Source organism: Sphaerodactylus townsendi, linkage group LG06 (genome assembly GCF_021028975.2).
Source record: "Sphaerodactylus townsendi isolate TG3544 linkage group LG06, MPM_Stown_v2.3, whole genome shotgun sequence".
Lineage (NCBI taxonomy): Eukaryota > Metazoa > Chordata > Lepidosauria > Squamata > Sphaerodactylidae > Sphaerodactylus > Sphaerodactylus townsendi.
In genome coordinates, this window is record NC_059430.1 from 39,671,498 (window position 1) to 39,694,582 (window position 23,085).

The 23,085-nt window shown below is 43.7% G+C and overlaps 1 protein-coding gene and 1 long non-coding RNA gene across 2 annotated transcripts in view; one reads left to right on the top strand and one right to left on the bottom strand.

The window, feature by feature from the left end:
- The window catches only part of LOC125435793, a 48,958-nt gene extending 27,030 nt beyond the window's left edge, over positions 1 to 21,928 (bottom strand). The window contains exons 1-2 of the long non-coding RNA XR_007244922.1: positions 21,827 to 21,928; positions 20,675 to 20,779 (exon numbers count right to left, since the gene is read on the bottom strand). This is a non-coding gene — a long non-coding RNA (uncharacterized LOC125435793). The remainder of the gene's footprint in view (positions 1 to 20,674; positions 20,780 to 21,826) is intronic.
- An 11-nt stretch (positions 21,929 to 21,939) lies between these two features.
- LOC125435796 (MIEF1 upstream open reading frame protein-like) lies at positions 21,940 to 23,078 on the top strand. The gene is made up of 2 exons (XM_048502177.1): positions 21,940 to 22,096; positions 22,841 to 23,078. The coding sequence occupies exon 2, from the start codon at positions 22,865 to 22,867 to the stop codon at positions 23,075 to 23,077; it is 213 nt and encodes a 70-aa protein (XP_048358134.1). The 5' UTR covers positions 21,940 to 22,096; positions 22,841 to 22,864; the 3' UTR covers position 23,078.
- The last annotated feature ends 7 nt before the right edge of the window (positions 23,079 to 23,085 follow it).

Sequence of the window (23,085 nt, forward strand, 5' to 3'; positions counted from 1 at the left end):
TGCAGCCTTTCCTCATAAGGAAGGTGTTCCAGTCCCTCAATCATCCTCGTTGCCCTTCTCTGCACTTTTTCTATCTCTTCAATATCCTTTTTGAGATGTGGTGACCAGAACTGAACACAGTACTCCAAGTGTGGTCGCACCACGGCTTTATATAAGGGCATGACAATCTTTGCAGTTTTATTATCAATTCCTTTCCTGATTATCCCCAGCATAGAGTTTGCCTTTTTCACAGCTGCCATACATTGAGTTGACATTCCCATGGAACTATCAATTAAGACGCCCAAATCCCTTTCCTGGTCTGTGACTGATAGCACTGACCCCTGTAGCGTGTATGTGAAGTTTGGATTTTTTGCCCCTGTGTGCATCACTTTGCATTTTGCTACATTGAACTGCATTTGCCATTTCTTAGCCCACTTACCTAATTTATCAAGGTCCGCTTGGAGCTCCTCGCAATCCTTTGTGGTTCTCACCACCCTACATAATTTGGTATCATCTGCAAACTTGGCCACCACGCTACCCACCCCTACTTCCAGGTCATTTATGAATAGGTTAAAGAGCACTGGTCCCAATACGGATCCTTGGGGGACACCACTCCCCACATCTCTCCATTGTGAGAATTTCCCATTTACACCCACTCTTTGCTTCCTGTTTCTCAACCAGTTTTTAATCCATAGGAGGACTTCCCCTCTTATTCCTTCATTGCTGAGTTTTCTCAATAGTCTCTGGTGAGGAACTTTGTCAAAAGCGTTTTGGAAATCCAAGTAGACAATGTCCACTGGTTCCCCCTTATCCACATGCCTATTTACATCCTCAAAGAACTCTAGTAAGTTTGTAAGACAGGATTTGCCTCTGCAAAGGCCATGTTGACTTGCACCTGTGGCTTCTGCCGCCCACCTGCCTCCCTTCTTAATTCCCCCTCACTCACTAGCTGTTTTTCCTTCACACCCGCTCTTTGGATTGGATTTTTATGAGCGCAGAATGGTTGAGGGAATATTCAAACATTATAGATAGATAAAATTTGAAAGTGTTATTAGTCATTAATAGAAGTCAACAAAATTTATTCTATCATTTAAAAGAATTGTTGATTATATACCTATCTATATAAAGAAAATATGTATATAATATTTGGGGAGACGTCCTTTTGTACTGAGTTTTTATTGACGAAGATTTTAATTGTATTTCATTAAATTTAAATTGTAATATTTTTGTAAACTGCCTTCAGCCTAACCTAGTTGCGAAAGGGCAGAATATAAATCGAATGTATAAACAAATTATAAATTAATAACCTCTCACTGAAATGTGGAATAGCTGTATTTCAGTATAATTGCTTTCCTTTGTGATCGTATGTATTTTATTTTATGCATTTAAAAACATTAGTCTGAGAAGGGGTCCATAGGCTTCACCAGACTGCCAAAGAGGTCCATGACACGAAGAAGGTTAAAGAACCCCCGATACAGAAGTAGAGCTGGATAATGGCACGAATAGGGAACTTGCAGGGGGAAAGAGAGGCTTGGATGAGAATGTGCACCAGACACACTTTCTGCTCCAATTCTTCCCTCCTTAGCTAGCGCTGACCATCTTGATTGGAAGGAAGCACACCTCTCATCTGGTCACCACTGAGATCTCACAGTAATAATTTCTACTGTTTGGGGAAAGTTCAAACTCCCATTAAAAAAAAAGTTTGGGGATCTTTTCTGCAAAGCAAAGTTTCCTCCCAAGTCTATACAAACAGTTCCTCTTGCTTTTGTGTGGAATCTTTGATCTGCACACTGAAGGCAAGTTCATAATCAGATATATGATAATCCATTGTCAGCTCCTGCTGCTGTGGTTAGAATGGAATTATCTGGGGCTGTGTAAAGAGGAAATATTGATAGCTGGAAACAGCTGGAGCCTGAAACCACAGCAGTTATATAATTTATTGGGTGTGCTTTGCTTTTTTTTCTTTTGGCTTAATATTTGGTATTTTGAGAGCAGCTGATGGTTTAGTGCTACTACCTATCCTTGCAGTGTGGCAATCAAACAGCCTTTTCAAAAGGCCTTTCACACTGATCAAGACAAGAGCTTCTGCAATGGTCAGCTGTGTGGAAAGTCTTTGGTGACTTCCGGATTGCAGCCCCAAACTGTTTTTTCCCTGTCTGTGGAGTGCCTCTGATCATAGTGCCATTGGATCGATTATTCCAAGATGCTTGTTTTTAATGTGGAACTTCCCCAGGTGTGTATCATCCAGTGGCGGGATTCATCAGGTTCGCACCACTTCGGCAGAACTGGTTGTTAAAATGGTGCTTATAAACAATCAGTTGTTAAATTATTTGAATTCCCACCACCGGAACCGGTTGTTAAATTATTTGAATCCCACCACTGTTCATACCCCTTTAATACCCCTTTTGGTCCCCATTGGCTTATGCAGTTACACTCCTAAATGCAGTAACGCTCAGTGAATCATACCTTGCCTTCTTGTCCTTTTGATTGGTTAGCTGTCTTGCCACATTAAATTGGTTATTTTGATTGGCTGTGCTGCCCTTCCATCCCTTTTTTAATTTAGGAAAGAGTTTTATTTATTAAGACTTTAAGGTGTTATATATATATATAAAGAGAGGGGGAAAATAAACAAGCAAAACCAAACAATCAACAACAATCAACAACAAAAATAAAAATACCAAAAAAAATTAAAAAGCAACCCCCAACTTAAAATTAATTTTTAGTTGTTCTTACTGATAAGGTTCATGTCTTTATTATATCTATTTATTTGTTCTTCTACTCTTCAAAACTACAAACCATCAGTTCATTTTTCTGTTTTATACAAAATGTCTTTCAGGGGTTTCAAGTTGTCCATGAATTTAGATAATTTCTTTAATCAAAGAAGTAGATTCGGACAACTCCACCAATTCCAGTAACTTCGCAAAGCATTCCCTTCTATTGCAAGTATAGATGCAGTTTTCCATTTTTGCGCATTTGGTATTCTCGCTGCTGATGTCATATACAGAAACAATGTCCCCTTTTTTTCAAGCTGTCTGTCCATAAGAAAAGCTGGTTTCTTTTGTACAGTAAACTTTAAGATCTTCTGGATTGTTAAATGTATCCAAAAAGTTTGGCTTTACTACAAGTCCATCACAAATGACAGAAAGTCCCTTCATGATGTTCACTTTTCCAATACACATTCAGAATGCTTTTGTACATCTTTGCCAATTCCTCTGGGGACACGCACCAACGATACCACCGTTTTTTTAAAAATTACAGATAGCAGCTAAAGAATTCAGCATAGCTATATGGTTTAGAAGGTTGTTATTGAGGTTCTTCAAAGCACCCTTACACTCATTCTATTCTGTGCATCAATACAGAATTTTGCTGAGTTTATGCTCATTTAGAATAATAGAATATAGACTTGGAAGAGACCACAAGGGCCATCCAGTCCAACATGCTGTTATGAAGGAACACACAATTAAAGCACTCCCGACACATGGTCATCCACCCTCAGTTTAAAAACCTCCAAAGAAGAAGATTCCACCATCCTCCAAGGGTCATTACTGTGCATTGATTTTGTTCACAGACAGTATATGTGTGTTGAGAGGGGGACACTGTACAGCAGGGGTGTCCAACTCTGGTGCCCCAATTGGCCATGCTGGCAGGGACTGATGGGAATCGTAGTCCATGAACATCTGAGGTACCAGAGTTGGACAACCCTGCTGTACACTATACAGGCACCTCTTTTGGCCAGCAGAGATTGGAACAGCAGTCTCTGCTCTCCTGCTGGCTCCCCTGTTTCCGCCTTCAGCTTTCCTGCCTGCCTGCAACTCAAATCAAACAACTTCAGAAAAAAAAGACTGAAGGAAAACAGGTTTCGCAAAGAGTGGGGAAAAATGAAGAAAAATCAGAACAGCAAAGGATTGCTAACGAAGCTGTATGGAAAGAAGGAAAAGAGCTGTTAACAAAGGAAAATCAAACCAGAACATCAAAGCTATCTGGAAGACACAATGAGGAGATATGGACAGATGGATCATCTCAGTATTGAAACAGAGGGACCGTTCTGTCAGACTTCAAAGTATGACTCTGCTGAGTTTGTGTGACTGTTTGGGTATCTCTGAGGAAGAAGAGGGTGAAATAGAAGAATATTGACTGATTGCTGCAGCAAATTATTTAGCTCTGGATTGTGAAAAAAATGCTGGCGTTGAAGACCAAGGACTTTCCTGGTTGCACAAAACAGTACAGAACAGCTAATAACTCCAATGGAAGATGCGATGGCAGCAGCTAAGTAAGCCTTTCATCGTGATGCTCTGTTCAGGAGAAATGTTAAGGTGACTGGGCAGCTTGGGATCTCTAAATGAAAAGAAACCGTTGGTATCTTTCTAGCCTGGTGAATCAGACTGAAGCAGGACATTGATTGGCTTGTTCGGAGACAGACGTAATAGAGCACCTTTCCTGCAAAATAGTTTGAGAAGCTATGCAAAAGAGAACCACACGATGGCCTTGCCTGAACAGAAGAGGATTCTACTTGTTGTCAAAAGGTTGCCATAGACCACTTCTGCACAGTAAATGCATAACGAGTTGCAGTCTGGATAAAGTAACCCATTTTCCTGTTTCTGCGTTCATATGCATCCATGCAGGCCAGAGGTGTATCGGGGGAAAACGACACCCAGGGGAAACATCTGGTCAAGTGCCCTGCGCCCCACTTATGGCGCCCCACTTTTTTAATATGTCAGGCGTCATATTTAAGTTGTAGAACAGATTCTTTGCTCAGCTCACCTCATCAGAGAGGATGTATCCCGCTGAGAATACACCATGTGGCTGATGTCACAAGCCATGTTTTCACTATTTGCAGTTGCAGCCATGAGATCTGAAATCAATGCCATTTCAACGTCTGCCCTGTGTAGAATGGCTCTCCCTCTCATTAAAATAATATTCACTAAAACAATATTCTGTACAATTCTCTACCATATTGCCATACGGGAGATTTTTAAAAACTGTTCAGTTGGTAGAACTAATTAGGAGAACAGACCTCCTCCCTTCAAAAGAACTTAGCTCTTCTGCTTGAGAAACCAAATAGCTCCGCTCTGTAAGCACGTAAGAGAATGTCTGTGAGATGCACAAAGCTATGTAACAGCGCACGTCTTCTGTGAGCCAGTCAGTAAACAGCAAGCCCAAAACCCACACAAGCATTCTATGCTTAAGCATTTGGCAGCCTAGCAATGAGATTACTCATGTGCTTGAATTTAAGCATCAGCCTAAATGCTATGCTGAATTTGGGTCACACATACTGTCAGGAACATCATGATCTAAATATAACTTTATATAGTAATCTGAGAAGTTGGAAAGATTTTGTCAATAAGGCAGAGGCCTACAAATTTATTAGATTTTCCATTCTGTCTGGATAGTAAAATTCTGGGTACAGAAATTATGCGTGGGTATTTCCCCGTCTCGTTAAACCCAGGAATACAGCTAGGATTATTATCAGCCATTTGCTAATTCAGCAAACAACCTGGTCCTAATTAGAATCTGCGTAGTGTTTATCCGCCCCCACCCCACAATGTGGCAAAAGGCCATTCCATAAGGCTATAGGGAAAACCGCATGGAGATTGGAAGGCTTAAACTTCCTTCCATCAATCCCAGTCTGAATTAAAGTCCTGATTGCCTGCTTTTAAAAGAATAAAAATGCTTGGAAGCTTGCTCATGGAACTTTCTGCATCATGTCCAATTGGACACCATTTCGAACTGTAAGGTGGATAGCTTGTGTCAATCACAAAAATCAGAAAAATCACCCTTCCTTCCTTCCTTCCTTCCTTCCTTCCTTCCTTCCTTCCTTCCTTCCTTCCTTCCTTCCTTCCTTCCTTCCTTCCTTCCTTCCTTCCTTCCTTCCTTCCTTCCTTCCTTCCTTCCTTCCTTCCTTCCTTCCTTCCTTCCTTCCTTCCTTCCTTCCTTCCTCAAAAAGGCAGGGGTTTCTAAGTATCTGGACAACTTTCCCAGAATCCAGAAAACCTGTAAAATACCGTAACCTAAGGGAAAATAACCAACCAACCAACCAACCAACCAGACCCTAGCATAAGAAAGGTTTGATTTAAAGTGAGAGACATGCAACTCTTCCTTACACTTGAACACTTAGAGACCATTGTATGCTTATTAACTTGCCTAGTTTCAATATTGTTGTGATTCAGGGGAGGGCCCAAGGTGAGGGAGAAAGATAGGGAACAGCCAATCGGTAGAGCAGTCAGAACACACACAATATTGATCGATTAAGTTCACTGTCGTATACGGGCGTGGTTCTTGGTGCCCCAAAACAATTACAATAGTAACATCAAAGATTACAGTTCACCATAACAGATATAACAATATTGAAAAAATTAGAAATACTGTGAGAATTACCCAGTGGCAAAGCTGCAACGTGGCAGGGGGCACCATTGGGTGTCATGTGGGGGCAGAAAATCGCCTCCCAGACCCCCCCCTTCCAGGGGCGTGGGCAGGGGGCACATGCGGGTAGGTCGTGCCCTGGGCGCAGTTTTCTCTCCCTCTGTCCTTGAAATTACCAAAATGTGACACAGAGGTGCAAAGTGAACACAGGTTGTTGGGGAAAAATGGCGCTGACAGACTTGCTCGATGCAGGGTTGCCACAAACCTTCAATTTATAAAGAACACTATATCTGTGAAGCCCAATAAAGGGAAGTGCAACAAAATGAGATATGCCTATATTCTTGTAAAGACTTTTGTAAAGAGTTACTTCCAAATAGTATGGATCTGTTCTCATTTATCTGTGACTTGTTTAAAGTTCTGAGAACCAAGGCCGAAGTTCAGAGCCACAATACACCAGGTTTTCTAGAAATGCAGTAGGGTCTTTGATTCTTTCAACTAGCAACCCCCCTCAAAATCTTTTGCATATACAGTGGAGCCTCGGTTTTCATTGCCTTCAGTTTTCATTGGTTTCAGTTTTCATCAATTTGCCTGGGTTTTCATCGATTTGCAGTAAGGTGCAGGGGTTTGGGGAGAAAAATCACCCGGACAAAGCTGTTGCAGGCCCTGTCTGCAACTTGTTTAATGACAATGTCTTGCCCCATTTCAAACAAATCTTAAAGAGGCGTCAGAAACCAGAGGCGTAGCTAAGCCAGAGTGTGCCCAGTGCACACTCTGCCTTTTTCGCCCCCCCCGCCGGCACCCCTCACGTGACCAGAATCAATGCACCCGGTGCGTTACGCCCCCCCGCCCCCTGGTGGTTTTGCACTGTCAGAAACAGACCTCTTGGGACAGCTTTCTGGTGCAACATTGGTCCACTGGCTCTGAAGCTGGTCCTAGTGTTATTGTTTGTTACTGTTTTCAGCATTAAACAGTATGTTTATTCACCAAAAATGTGTTTTTGGTATGCTTTTTGGAGTGCCTAGAACAGATTAATTGGATTTACATTTTTTCTATGGAAAAGTTTGCCTCGGTTTTCATTGGTTTCAGTTTTCATCGATTCTTTTCGGACAGATTACTAACGAAAACCGAGATTCCACTGTACTCCTATGAAATAGTTTCTGCAAAAACATACATTTTAAAGCAAAGAAATTGTATTTAGGCTCACAATGCATCCTGGGGTAACTTGTCTGAATTTCAGAACTGGTTCGCCTTGTGTCAGAAGGGGCATTGGTTAAGAATAAGGAAGTCAATCAATCTTTTGTTGGGCTTTTCTGAACGCTCAACTTACTCTTGATTTTCTCGGCAATTGATCCACAAGCACCGGAATTGGGTTGGGCACATTTGTTCTGCACATTTTCCCTCCCTCTGCATTTCTGCAGTTGTAGAGTTAGTTTATAATGCACGTGCCTTAAATAATCAGGATTTTCACAGAAGGGTGACTTGTCATCAGTGGCACCATAGGTGATGTTACAGCAAGCCCCCCTTTATTTTTTATAAGCTGATATATTAATATAATGACTGCATTTTTAAAGGCACTATAATAGCGATGTATCAATACAGCATTGAACAGATTCCCTGAATTCGCAGCTTTCATAAAAAAAAAAAAGACTAGCTCCTTCCCTTGTGGACATATGTCTTTTTCCTTATATATTTGTGAGTGAAGGGGTGGAGACTTTTAAAAAAATTAAAGCTAAGAATTCAGAGAACATGCTGAACCTATCATTACAATGCTATATTTATATTTTATTGCTTAACAAATCAAAAATGAAACCACTCATCTTCAGAGTAGAGGGAAGAAAAAGTGAGTTGCTTGACAAGGATGATAGTCTAATCATCAAAATGTGGCTGGAAGCAGGCAGGAGAAAGAAAACCAACAGAAACATTAAACATGAGGGGGAAAAGGCAACTCTACATTGGCTTCCAGAAAAAATATTGGGGGAAAAGTGGTTTCTAAAGAGCCGGGCTGGGGCGGGACAACAAAAAAAGTGAACTGAAAACGAAAGGCACAAAGTGCTTGTGTAAATCGGGATAAACTGAAGCAATGTGGTGCCAAAATCGATGGGGGGAAATATGTGGAAAAGCCCCACTGCTCTCCTTCTGTTTAATATTTTCTCTCTCAACTTTATTCCACATTTTCTCTCTCTGACAAGCGTCTCTCCAATGGGCCCTATGGCATGTGCTTTGCTTATTGACTTATTTTTGGTGGTGGCCTAGGGTTGTCAGATGATGTCAGATCCACGTTGGTAAATTCCTGGAGATTTGGGGGTGAAGGCTGGGGAGGGCAGGGACCTCAATAGGTCCCTGCCCTCCCCACCCTCCAAAGCATCCGTTTTCTCTAGGGCAGAGGTGTCCAACTGGCCATTCCAGCAGGGGCTAATGGGAATTGTAGTCCATGAACATCTGAAGCGTCAGCATTGGACACCCCGCTCAAGGGGAACTGATCTCTGTAGCTTGGAGATGAGCTGTAATTCCAGGGTATCCCGGGTCCTACCTGGAGGCTGGCATTTCTGTGGCAGCACCGTGACTCATTTATGGCCTGCTCTATTCCATGAGGTGTTGAAGAGCCACCAACATTCACATGCCACTATTGAGCCAATGAGTCTCTAATCCAGTCTCACCAGAGTGGGCTATTCTGTCAGGGGAGGAGAAAGTATATGTGAGGATGCTATGCAACTCAGCGTATGTGAGGATGCTATGCAACTCTTAGAAACCTTCAGAGTTTGGGGAATTGAATCTGGTTTAACAACAGATGTTTTTATTGTCCTCAAGCAAATCTGCTCCTCTATTCTAAAGGGGTTGTAATGCAGCCAGCTGAAGAAAAACATCTTTTTCTTCTTCGCCAAGAATATATTTTTCATGGAGAGATCAAGGGTGACCATCCGACCATTTTTAGGTCGCATTTTAACACACAAAGTACACAAAACAAAACAAACCTGCAACAGAGACCTTAAACCACTAGTGCTGTAAACAAAAGTTATTAGTATATCATAAAAATTCAATCCAGTAGAAGCTGAAAAACAGATTTTTGTCTCTTCATCAACATACCAAAGGAGAGCATTCGACTGTTGGTGCCACCACAGCCAAAGCAAGAAACACTCCCTAAACTGCAAAGTATTAGCAGATCCAGTTCAGTCCAAACTCTTTTCTGGCACAGGCTCATAGGATTGGCCTGTAAATTGCAATTAAAACATAACTCATGTCTGCATAGCATTCATCACACCCAGGTTTCAACAGCACTATTGCAGACCAGACAGACAACCCGTACTCCCCCAAAAAGGAATGTTACAAAAACACCACAGTCTCATTCCCCAAATTATTCTAAAAATGATCTATGACTCACAAGAGCCTGTGACAAATAGAACATCATGTAGCTGGAAATATGATTGGATACTGAGATAACAGAATGCTCCATTTATGTATGTGAATTTAGTTGCCTGGAGCATAATTTTGCTACCAAAGTTCAGGAATTATGAAGATTTCAGCTTCCAGAATCATGACAGGGACTTTTAAATTATTTATGTGTGTATTTTTTTAAATTTATGAATATTTTACCCTGCCTTATACAGAGGTCTCTAGGCAGCTCACAATAAAGTTAAAATAATAAAACATACCTATGAAAACATCATAAATAAAACAGTAACAATAAAGCATCATAAAATCAACCCCAACGCTCACTTTGTCACCCCCACCCCCAGAACATCAGCTGTAGAGGTGCTTCCGGGGGGGAAGAATAAAGTCCTTGTCATGCACCTAAACTCATAAAGGCCAGGCACCTGTCAAATCTGGGGGGAGACTATTCCAGAGCCTAGGGCAATCATGGAGAAAGCCCTTCCAGGTACCCCAGCCCCCAGTCAAAATGCACACGTGTAACCCAGGTGAATGGTGCTTGAGGAGAATGCCCTCTCCCCCTCCCCCCGGGATAACCCTCTAGTGCCAGAGTTACACTCTGGCATAGTTACACTTACAGCCCAATCCGAGGTGGGGGTGTTGAATACACCTATGGAGGTGCTGCAGGGCTGTGCCAGCAGATTTGCCCTCCCTGGAGCACTTACCCCAGCAGAGGGGCGAATCTGCTGGAGGGCAGGCGCTGCAGCTCTCCACAGCAAGCAGACATGGGGCAGAATGCCCTGATGGTGCTTCTCCATCCCGGTTGGGCCACCTCCATCAGCATTCTGGGGGTGTGGCCAGGGCACAGCTGACATTAGTCAGCTTCCACCCAGTCTTTGCCTGCCAAAACGCTGGCACATGGGTTTGGGTTTATGCCACCTTTTTGGATGGCATAAGCCCATAGAGCCCAATGAAGGACTTTTCGGCAGAAGAGAGGCTTAAACAATTTTTTTTACTCCCTGCACTGTCAAGAAGCCCTCTTGCAGACAGTGGGGCAGTGCCAAAATGATGCTTTGTCCAGCTGCCACAGGCTATGGATTGGGCTGCCCATCAGCTCTCTTTGTGGTTTTGTCTCCCTCCAGGATTACACAGTTAGTTCATTTATGATGAAATTCATTTATTGTAAAGAGAAAGTATTTGCAAAGTTAATTTCTCTTTAATTATATTCTATATCCCCATTCCTCTTTCTGGTCAAGTTTGTAGTTTTTCTAATTTTTAAAATTAAAACAACTTGTGTCCTACGCACAGTGGGATGTATGGCTGGATGTTGATTAATGTTTTTTTAAAAAATACTAGCGGAGCCTGGCCACGCATTGCTGTGGCAATTGTCCTTCTCATCACAGTCCGCAACCCACACAGATGTCCATGCAGGTCCAATGATCCCCAGCATAGCCTTTTGGGGAGGTCAAATGGAATCCCTCTTTCCCTTTTCAATTCACATCGTTATATGGTGCTGTCTTGTTTTTTTAGTATAAGGTAACCCTTTCCATTCCACAACGGAACTGTCCAGAGTGCAAATCCCGCTGTCCATGAGGCTGGTTGACACGCACAGTCCTGGCTTGGGTAAGGCAGAACTGGGGCAAGGAGGCTATCCCAGTCAGGCAGCAGAGGCAGGGTGGTGAGGCGCTCAGATCGAGGCCAGCTCCCTGGATTCTTAAAGGGCCATGTGCAAAAGAAGCGGAGCCAGTAGTGTTGGTTCACCCCCAACCCGCGGATTTTCTTAGAAGAAAAAGGCAAACTCCAGCTCGCTTTTAGTAAAAGAGAGCTGTGGCGAATATGTGTGAGGAAGTGGGTAAGTGGTGGTTGGATGTGAGGGAGGGCAGAGTGAGGTGTATGAGGATGAGCTGGATGTGTATGAGAGTTTGTGTGTTATGTGATAGCAGTGGGTGAGGCACAAAGAGTGAAAGTTACCTGCGTGTGAGGGGGGGAACCCCCTCCTCATGTCTCACACGGCAAAGTGTGTATGTGTTTCACTTCCACTCGTATTACCTACCAGTATTACCTATTTACTGTTTTCACTGCTCATCTCTGGCCATCTGAGCGAACATTCTAAGCCCTCATACCAACCCCTCAGGCAACAGACATGCTGCACGAACATTCTAAGGGTGACAGTTGAACACAGCCAGCTTCATGGCCTGGTGCGCCAGGAAAAAGACATTTTACCTGGCTCAGGAATGGACTTTTGGCTATTTAAAAGTCCAATTACCTGCCCGCAACAGGGAGGAACGTCATGTGAAAATTTGGGGGCGATCCATCCAGCCGTTTCGGCGTTAGATCATGACTAACAAAGTCACTGTTAGCTTTATGTATATATATATATATATATATAGATTTAACTGATGAGGATACAATTGAAAAGTTGGCAAAATAAGAAAATTGCATTAGCCCCCATGGAGGACTGTATTATGCTACAAGGCCTTTTCAAATTAAGAAAAAAGGAAGAAATTATTATAGTTGTCGATGTGAATTAGCCACTAAGCTAATAATACTGGCTATTGCTATATAGCCTAACACAAGAAACTATAAAGGAAGGATCCTTGTATTAAATTGAGGTAGGCACTCTACTAGAGATCATTGAAACAAAAAGAGCATTTTGAGTGAAAGGTATCAGTCTCTCAACTGTCAGAGACTAATTACATTTTTTTTTTAAATGTAGTCTGTTTTTATCTGAGAGGAAACAAAAAAGGAGGGGAGGAAATCTCTGAACAACAAGAACAAGGGGTACAAAGTACCAGAGGTCTGAAAAATAATTGTAGAAACATCCAAATACCAAAAAGTACATATATAACTCAGTAATTGCAAAATGTGGTAGAAAATATTTTAAAAAAACAATTTTGATTACAAAAATACAGGTATTCAAATATATGCAAACAAGGTTTTTCCACTCAACATATATAGCATGAACAAGTCTGAGGACCTTTATATTCTCCATTGGAAAGAATGAGAAATTTGGGGTGAACTTTTGAAATTAATGAAATTTGCTAAGACAGGATAGGGTGCAACAATTTGCAACTCTCTCTTACTTTAGTATAGGTATGTCTGTAATTTTACTTGCAGAAAATGAAATCATACTTGTAAATTCCATAAATATGTCAATTAATATAATTTTTGTTCTAAGCTATAAATCATGTGTTTCGTATTGCTAACCAGTAAAATATATTTACCGGGAGGTTCAACAGGAAATTATGTACTGCATATGTTTCAATTTTCCAAAAAAAAAAAATCTGGTTTTTTTAGTGGGGGGATTATTTTTATGACCTCATTCTGCCCTGTTTTATCCTTGCCAGAATTCTATGAAGTTAGGCTGAGAGAGCGACGGGCTCAAGAATTACCCCCAAGCTTCAGGGCAGAATGGGAATTTAAGGCAGAACCTACTCTGTGGCTGTCTCATATTTAGAGCGACAATAGATTTCGAGAAGAATCACGGGAAACCTACAAAGCACCATTGTGCAGCAACCCAGAAACAGTTTGGTAATTTATTAAATCCCACAGCACTTTAGTCTAAGGAATCCGACTTTAATGCTTGGAATCACAGTAGTCATTGTACTTTGCAATCACTGATTCTGCAGGCAATGATGACCTTCTTAACTAGTCACACAATCCATAATCTAGCCCAGACAAAGTCAGTCAATTTAAGCCAATGCAGTTCCACTGATCCCTTTGCTTTAATTAAATGTGGCCCATGCTCTGAGTAAAGTTGCCAAATTGGGGGGGGGGGGGGGGGCAGAAAGGAGAACCCAGCCCGACCTGCTTCGCCACCTGTGCCCAGCGGCCACAGAGTCTGCATAAATCAGCAAGAGAAGCTTTTCATGGCAGAGATAAAGTACCTTCTCTGCTCCTGTCTGCAGATCAAATTTCTGTTAGGAGCCATGGGGGGAAAACTGGCAGAGTAGCGAGCAGATTAATTGTCTCCAAACAGTGACTGTAAAGGGCATGTTCACACACATTAATGCATCCATCAGCCCAAACCTGCTTTTGTACATTGGTGACATGAAAATGCAAAGTGTGTAAACACAAGCCAAAACAGGTCAGGTTCTCTCCTTGAAAGAAAATGAAAACAAAACCTGGCTTTGATTTCACCTGCATGTGGACAATATAACACGCCCAGCTTCAGATTGCCTGTGCTGAGTTCATGCAGGCCCCAGCTAGCCTGTGCTGTAAATGTGGCTGCCAGTCAGGCACAAAGGGAGACAATGTACACAAAACACAAAAGTGCTAGATACATGTCAAGCCTTATCTACATTCCTCAAGCAACAACATCTGCACAGGAGTTTGCCCCATTGTTCTACTGGGGAAGGAAGATGCCTTCCTATACTTCCTGTTTAGCACTAAAGCAGGGGCACAAGTTGTTCTGGCACAGATATTCCCTTCTTAGGAAAGCATTTTGAATGCCAGAACATAGGAAGTCATTAGCCTGAATCCCATGTTTAACAACAGAAGTAGCTTGCCTACACAGAACTCCACTACAAATTGATAAACAAATTTCATTGAAAAGAACCTTAGGGTTCTGTACTATGTTTATACAATGTCCCTTCAAAAGATTCCCAGTTGAGATCAGTCTTCTATAATGTGCAGACACTAAGGAATGCTGGATATATTCTAGGGCACACAACCAGTTCATGCTAGGTAACAGTAAGGTGCCTCACATGAATTTGAAAGTATGTCCTTGAAAATATTCCAGATATGTTGGATGTGAATTGGGGTTCCAGCACAGATAGATCAATATGGAAAAGGTTCTTTGGATTCAATTTAACTAGAATGGTGTTAAGACTGGTGATTGTGTCATCAACAAGAGCTCATTTTGTGAGATGACTTCTTGAGAGGTAGGTGAATCTGTCAATTTTTAATAGATATCCACCATAACTGCTTGGAAAAGCTGAAAGGAGGAACAGGAGAAGTTGTGTATATACACAGGAGAGGGTAGTTTCAAACAATTAAAGAGAAAATAATGTCTAGGTAGACTTAAATAGAATGTGAGGTAGGTGGGAGAACTCAAAGTTGCTCTATGAGCAGCAGTGCACCTTGAAAAGTATCTGTTTGCCTCCATTTGTGTTCTACTTCTATGTTTATAAAGCAAAGAGTTTTAAAAAGGGAGTCTTTGCCTAAATTTGCAAATCTCCAGACTAAGGGCTGCCACTGGTACCTATCCCGGAATTGCAACTGATCTACAAACTGAAGACATCAGTTCCCTAGGAGAAAATGGCAGCTTCTGAGGAGTGACTCTATGGCATGTTCCTACTGTGCTTCCCACCCACCCCCACAAATGTCACCCTCCCCAATTACAGCTCCCAAATCTCCAGAAATTTCATAAGCTGGAGTTGGCAATCCTAAATTTAGCCCGTTTTGTTGGGGGAAAGGCATATCTCTACCATAAAAGGGATTTGAGATCTACTTTTCCACAAAAATGAAAGCTGGGAATTCACAGGAAATGACTCACAGATTGTTATAATATTATAGAGAGGGAATGATATTCATTTGCCTATTTAAAACAAAAACAAAACCACAGCCCCAGATGGTGGGGGAGGCCATTATAGGGACAAGGAAAATGGCTGTTGTCTTGGCAGGCCTGGGAAAAACCTGCCTTTCCCACCCACTTGGCCTTCAACCAGATTTTGAGAAAGATCAGAGAAAAAACAGGAAAACAGGGAGGTACACAAATGTACCACAGGGTTGTGGGGAAACAAGAAAAGAAAGCCCCAACTTCCCAGCAGGATTGAACTTTGGGCAAGTAACCTGCGCGGAAACAGCCAAAGACCAGCAGCATTATGCATTTTTATAGAAGATGGCATGGAATGTTACACAAATACAAGGCATGATGTTGATGATGTTATCCATTCAGTTGTTCTCGATCCTTAGTGACCCGATATGCAAGCTCTTTCCACATTTTTCTATTAAGTACTGCTTCCTTCAGCTGGTTGTTGCTCATGCCTGTATCAGCTTTTATGGTATCTAGCCATCGTGTTCTTTGGTGTCCAGGTCTTCTCCTGCCATTGACAAGTCCAAGCATTATAGATGTTTCTAGCGAATTTGATCGCATCACATGACCAAAGTATGTAAGTCTGAGCCTGGTTATTTTCCCTTCTAGTGAGGTATCTGGTTTTATGAGGCTCAAGACTTCTGCATTTGTTACCCTAGCTGTCCATGGTATGCGCAGTAGTTTTCACCAACACCACAACTTGAAAGCGTCTATTCTTCTTCTTTCAGCTTTCTTTATAGTCCAGCTTTCATAACCAAAGATGGTTATTTTTTTAAAAATTTATTTTTCAAACTTATATACCGCCCAACCCCCGAAGGGCTAATGAGGAAGATGATGGCTTGGACTAGCCTGTGCTTGGTTTTGATGCTGATGTCTCCACTTTTCCAAATTTTATTCATGCTCAGCATGGCGCTACGTCCTTATGCTATTCTCCGCTTTATCTCAGGAGTTACTTCTCCGTTACAGTCAATTTTTGAGCCTAGGAAGATGAAGTCTTGGACGTACTCAATGTCCTTATTGTCAATGCTAATTTGGGGCCGATCTATGCTAGCTGTTGTCATGATGTTTGTTTTTTTCATATTGAGATGGAGGCCCATTTTTTCGCTTTCAGTTTTGATCTTTACTATCAACTGTCTCAGATTGCTCTCGGTCTCTGCAAGCAGTGTTGTGTCATCTGCCAAGTAATGCTTGAAGATTGTTGATGTTTCTGCCACCAATTTTCACTCCTATTTTTGAGTCTTCTAGCTCCGATTTTCGTATGATCACTTCCAGCATAGAGATTGAACAAGAGTAGGGTAAGAGGAATGCAGGCCCCTTGTCGGACACCTTTTGCCTAAATTTTGGAACCACAGTCTGTGTCCCCATGTGCCATTCCCTCACTGTGTGGCTTCCTGGTTGGTGTAAGGACAAGCTGTATCCAGCTTGATCAGATGTGGTGACACACCTAGTTCTTGCAGGGCTTATGCCATAGCTTATCATGCCTCTACACAGTCAAATGCCTTGCAGTAATCAAGCTGAAGCACATGTAGGTGTTCTTCACCGAGTATTCTTTCGAGGCTTTCTCCATGATCCATCGCTAAAGTTTGCAATGTGATATGGCAAGTGCCACGCGGCCACGTTGAAAGCCTCCGCCTTTCGTACATCAGGGAATTCTGTGCTTTGATGATTGACAATCTTTAGCCTTTCTTGTATTATCTTGAGGAAAAAATCTTGCTTTGCATGTGCAGGATGAGGGGCTATTGTCGCGATAATTGGAACAAAACCACGGTAACTTCCTCACCTTTCTTTTAGTAAAGCTGGATGAAGACTGATCTTTTCCAGTCCTGGAGGCTACTCAGTGGATTCCCATACTGGCATTCTGGCACAGGGCCATGATGGCTTTTAACTGGTATGCGGGCTGCATTAACTTCTGCTCGGGATATTGTCTTCATGCCAGGTGCTTTGTGTTTTAGCTAGTTGCTTCATCGCCTAACTGACTTCTGACTCCAGGATTGGTGGCTCCCAAATCCAGGTTGCTCATGCCTCTCATGTGTGTTGGAACCGATTTCTATGCCCTGCAAGGAATAGGTAACTCTTCTGTGTATTCTTTCCACCTTTCCTTGATGCTAGGGTGGTCGAATGGTCATTCCTTTCCCTTTCTTGTCCTTGATGTGTTTCCTTTGACGGGCTACAAGTGAAAAGGTTTTCGTGGTTCTTCTTGATCTGTGAGAAGAGGCTCCTTGTGTAGCCTTCCAGAAGAGTCTTCTTCAAGTTTGCCCTTTTACAAGCGCTCTCATTCCAGTCTGCTTCTTTATCTTTCCTTGTTGCCTCAGCTGAAAAATCAGCATTCAGCTTTCACACTTCACTCCTTTGTTGCCAGCTGCTTTTGCTGCTCTTCTATTGTCTGCAATTTTGATGGTTTGTTCTGACAACCAGTATTGTCATTTTTCTGGCTTCTTGACATGCTTGTGGGCTGTTCCCATGATTGTTTTCTGTATTTCATCCCACAGCTCCTTCAGGAGTTTCCTTTCTCTTGCTGTGTATTGAGTAAGCTCCAAAATCTATTTTGTCACCTCAATAGTATATGAAAGAGGGACTTTGGATGTTTCAAATTTTCTTATTGCTGCGCCTTTTTTGATGCTACAGAATCTGACCCTAATCTTAGCTGCAAGAAGTTCGTGGTCTGAACCACAGTCAGCCCTGGAAAGATTTTTGCCGCCATGATCGAGCAGAATGAAGTTGATCTGATTACGGTGGAGTCCATAGGGGAATTCCATGAGTACAGTCGGCGTTTTGGCTGCATGAAAAATGTGTTTGTTATCCTGAGCCGATTTTCTTGGCAGAACTGTACCAAACGATCGCCAGCTTCATTTCTTTCTCCAAGCCCGAAACGGCCTACAACATCTGCCTCTGACTGGTTTCCAACTTTGGAGTTGAAATCGCCCATGATGTAGACAACATCCTTCTTTGGAAGTTCGTTCAGAGTTTTTTGGACTTCAGCATAGAAGTCTTCAACTACCTCCTCATCGGCATCCGTCGTCAGAGCGTAGACCTGCATAATGGAGATGTTCACTGGTTTACTGTGCATACGGATGGCCATGATGCGATTGTTGGTTGCTTTGAAACTTTCTAGTGCCTTTGAGGTCTTCTTGTTTGTGATAAAAGCCACTCCATTCCTTCTGATGTCATCATGTTCGGAATAAAATACTGTGAAATCATCTGATTGAAAATATCCATTCCCAGTCCAGTGTAGTTCACTGATTCCGAGAATATCAATATGAAGTCTTGTCATTTCACGTTTTACAATGTCGAGTTTGCCCAAATTCATGACACGCACATTCCAAGTTGCCAAGGCATGAAATTATACAAATGGAATAATGGAATGATGTTCAGTGAATTATGTAGATATTCCATTGTTCCCTAGAGGGGAATCAATCCAAATCTTTAAGGTAGTTGACACAGACACTGTATGAAGCACATGAGCAGGGCAAGGAGAGAGATGCAGTCTTCTTAAAGGAGAGGAACCCAATGACCTGTTTCCAACAGTAGCATAGCACCCACAGGGACATGTGGGGTCACATGTTCTGGGCGGAGAACATTTGGGTCATGTGGGGGGTGGAAAATCACCCCCACATCCTTTCTCCCTCCCCCCTGCTGCGCCCCAGACAGGGGCTCCTAGCCAGGCCCAGCAAAGGGGAAGGTTCAGCCGGCGCTCCCAGGGCTGGGAGTGGCATGGCTTGCACTGTGAAGGGTGCGCTAGCTGGGGAGAGGGCCTTCCCAGTTGGGCGCGGCAGGCAGGGAGGCGGCGCCGGGACTGGCCTCTCCCCAGTCAGCGTGCCCTCCGCAGTACCAGCCACACCGCCTCTGGTCCTAGGTGTGCCAGCTGAGCCTTCTCTTGCGGGGCCAGCTGGCCCTGGTGCCACGTCCTTGCCTGGCACGCCCAAATGGGAAGAAGCACTGAGGCCTGGCCTGCAGGGCTGCGCCTTGGTGGCTGGCCCCGTAGAAGGCTCAGCAGGCGCACCCAGGGCTGGGAGTGGCATGGCCAGCGCTGCGGAGGGTTCACTGGCTGGGAGGAAGGCCTTCCCATTTGGGCACGCCAGGCAGGGAGGCGTCTCTGTGGCCGGCCTCTCCCTGGCCAGCATGCCCTCAGCAGAACCAGGCACACTGCTCCCAGGTCAGAACAGGGAAGGAGGGGTGTGCCACATGGGGGGCAATTTTGCAAAAAAAAAAAAAAAACCCCACGCCTCCCCTGCACTGACTTGGCTCATCTGAGGAGATGGCGCCCCTCAGCCCCACCTCGCCAGGCAGCCCGGGACCACTGCTGGCTCAGGTAACTGGGGCGCGGGGAGCGCAGCTACCATGGGGTGCGGGGGCACTGGTGGTGTCCATTTTGCCCCAGATGCCATTTCCCCCCACTAAGGCTCTGGTTTCCAACGCACTGTAATGCCAGAAAGATCAGAACTAAGTTCAGGGTTAAAGGATATTAGTTGTTTCTTATACAATAAAATGTTTTTATGGATGTGGCCATTATTTTACTTTTTTAAATGTTTTTATTGATATTTTGGATCATTACATGCTTATGCTATACATCGTTATATTCCATTTTTCATATCCTTTTACCCCCTTCCCCCCCACCCCCTCTTCTTCTTCTCTTCTTTAAATGTGCAGCAGCAGGTTCATTCTTTCTAGTCTTCTTTTCCAGTTTTCTTCTGTGATTCCAATTTCATTTAACCAGTCTTTGAATTCAGTCCAGATCCACAACATATCCTTTTGTTTTTCTTGCCATATTTGATTTCTTGACATTATATCAAAATTTTCTGATTGTATTTGTTCCCATATTTCTGTATAGTCCAGATTCTTTTGTCTTTCCATGGCCATTATCTTACTAAAGACATGTACATTCTCTTCTAAAGTACTTTCCAAATGATGTGGAACAGGAGTTCAGTGGAACTTTAGAAACTAACAATTTTATTTATCCATCAGATGCACGAAGCTTTTGTCTGTTAAGCAGATATATTTATGCTTTGGGTATAACAGTGTCAGTGTAATGGATGACTAGTGATGAAGTAAGCTCTGACCCATGAAAACTTATGCTAAAATAAAATTTGTTAATTTTTAAAGTATTACTGGACTCTTATTTTGATGTGGATCAATGTGGATATTCATATGGGATCTCCAGGGAGTGTAACCCAATGGAAGTTATATCCCTCATTCTTTCTTTCCTTCCAGGGAAGTTGCAGTGAGAAAGCCTCACTAAACATCTTCTCTCACTTAGATCAGAAATGCTCCACATCTTCTCCTCTCAGCTTCTCCCCAAAGATGTGCAGATAAAAGGTAGCACTTGTGAATTACCGTAAAACAATCAGCAGGCGGCACTATTGACTCGCCTCTACACAGGACTTTGCATCTCCATCATACCCAGAAAATCATCTCCAGCTTAGCAGAAATACTTACATGCACTTTGTGTTCTGTTCTTTATGTACTCAAAGTTGGGGGCTTACAGTCAACAGGACTTCTGCTTTGTAATGGCAGTTGATGGACTCCATGGGCAGGACAACACTAGTTTTAACACACAGAAATACGTATTAAAAGTTAAAACAAGTCAGCAGAGGGTTTTTTGTTGTGATAATCAGTGTTTTGTGGTCATCATCATCATCATCTCCAATCCAAAAAGTACAAACTTAAGTAAATAATTTATGACTCCCCTACAGGGCCTTTTGCAACCAGCCAATTGTGCTTTTCAAGGCGAACACTGATTCTAAGGCAGGGCTGTTGATGTTGAACTCCTTTGTTACAAGGACCAGATACAACACAAATGTGATTTGTTTGGGCTGGGCCCTGGGTGGGTGGGGGTTCCCTTGGCTGACGAGCCCGCAGTAGGCTTGCCAGCCCAGATCAGCACTGGGGGGAAGGGAGGAGGTGGATGTCTCAGGTGGCTTGCTAGCCCAAATTGAAAGAGGGGTGGCTCATCATCACTGATTGGGAGTCGGGTGGTTACCTGAACTGGCTACTCCGCAGTGGGCTCACCAGGCCAGGCCAGGCCAGATCAGGAGCAGGGTGGGGTATGTGTGTGTACTGGCGTATCCACAGCAAAGTGCAGTGGCTGCCTGGACAGGTGAGTCTGCAGCAGGCTCATCAGCCTGGTACTGAATGGTAGTGAATAGATGGTCAACATGGGGGTAGGGGGCAATGGTGGGATTCAGCAGGTTCGCACCACTTTGGCAGAACTGGTTGTTAAAATGTGCTTGTAAACAACCAGTTGTTAAATTATTTGAATCCTACCACCAGAACCGGTTGTTAAATTATTTGAATCTCACCACTGGTTGGGGGGGCGGGGGGGGGGTTGCTGCTGCTGCTGCTGAGCTCGCAGCAGGCTCATCAGCCCAGGTTGGCACCCAGGGAGGTGACTCACGTGTCACCAGCACAGAATGGGAGCAGCATGGGGTGGATGCCTGGACGAGCGAGCCGCCATTAGGCTCTCCAGGAAAGATCAAAGGGCGAGGGGGTTTCCCTCCATTATCTCTTGGGCCTGATAAGCCCTCTCAAGGTACCGATCTGGCTCCCCCCAGCCGCGTGTTTAATAGCCCTGTTCTAATGCATTCCTACCACTTGTGTCCAGCAAAGGAAAAGTCGTCATAGGAACCTGAAGTGTAGGCTCTCTGTGCTGGTTACGGTTTTTGCTTCTTCATCTACCTCTTTGAGTTTCCATAGCGTAAGAGGGCATACCCCGGAAGTGAAGCAGCCATGTCGCCGAGTGACCTCCGGAGCTGAACTGGGAGCGGGAAGAGGTGGGGTCGGAGCCCCTGAAGCGTGACACAGCCTCCGTGAAGGGGTCAGAAGCCGCTGTCGGTTTTTTGTCCTTCGTCCCTCTTACAGGTAAGCCTCTTGAGAGCCTCAGAAAGACTGTTGAACTGCAGTGCTTGGAAAGGGGCAGATCTGGCTCAGGCTGCTTAATCACAGGGGTTCCCTTTCGATGACTCCGAGCAAGATTCAACATGTAAGGGTGGTATAGCGTAAATCAGGAGTGTCAGATATGTAACCCAGGGAGGGGGCTTATCGGCCTGCAACCCAGCTGGGACAACATCCCACGCCTTATTCTTGATCTTGCTGTAGGCCAGTCTAGTCTGCCACCCCACCCTGCTGTGGACTCCCCAGGCAGCCAGCCCCACTTCTGATCTGTGCTTTTGATCCACCTCTCCCCTGCGTGAGTCTTGGCTGACAAGCCTGCTGTGCGTTCGCTAGTTGAGTAGCCATCCCCCCCTTGTGATCTGTGATAGCTAGCCAGCTTTGGGTGCACCAGCTGAGGTAGCAACACACACACACACTCACCTGTACAACCACCTCCCCTAGAGCCAAGACTGCTGTGAGCTCACCAGCAGTGGCTCCCCCCGACACATACTGCTGATCACCTCCCCCAATGCCCTTCTGGAGTGGCAAGACCACTGCCACCTGATGTTTCCCATATGAGCCCTGTAAAAAATTGGGTGGGATAAAAACGCAAAAATAAAATAATAAAAACTATTATTCTATCAGTTACTGTTGTTCCTACCCTAGAAGCCATAAATGAAATATATCACTGAAAGGAATTGTGTTGCTTTTCTTTTGTCTATGTACCGACAGTTTATCCTTGTCCGTTCATCCTCCATGGCAGCGTGGACCCGTGAAGCAGTGCTGAACCTCTATCGCACTTTGCTGCGTCAGGGGCGTGGTCTGCGCTATACTGATCGTGATTTCTACTTGACCTCGATCCGGAAAGAGTTCCGCAAGAACCAGTATCTTGAGCGGCTTGAAGATAAGGAGAGGCAACTGGAGAAGGGCCAGGCTTTCCTACATACCAAACTTGGCGGCTTGGTTTAGAAATTTCC

Excerpts from the sequence above, each read along its gene's own strand:
- LOC125435796 (XM_048502177.1), top strand. The coding sequence starts at position 22,865 with ATGGCAGCGTGGACCCGTGAAGCAGTGCTGAACCTCTATCGCACTTTG.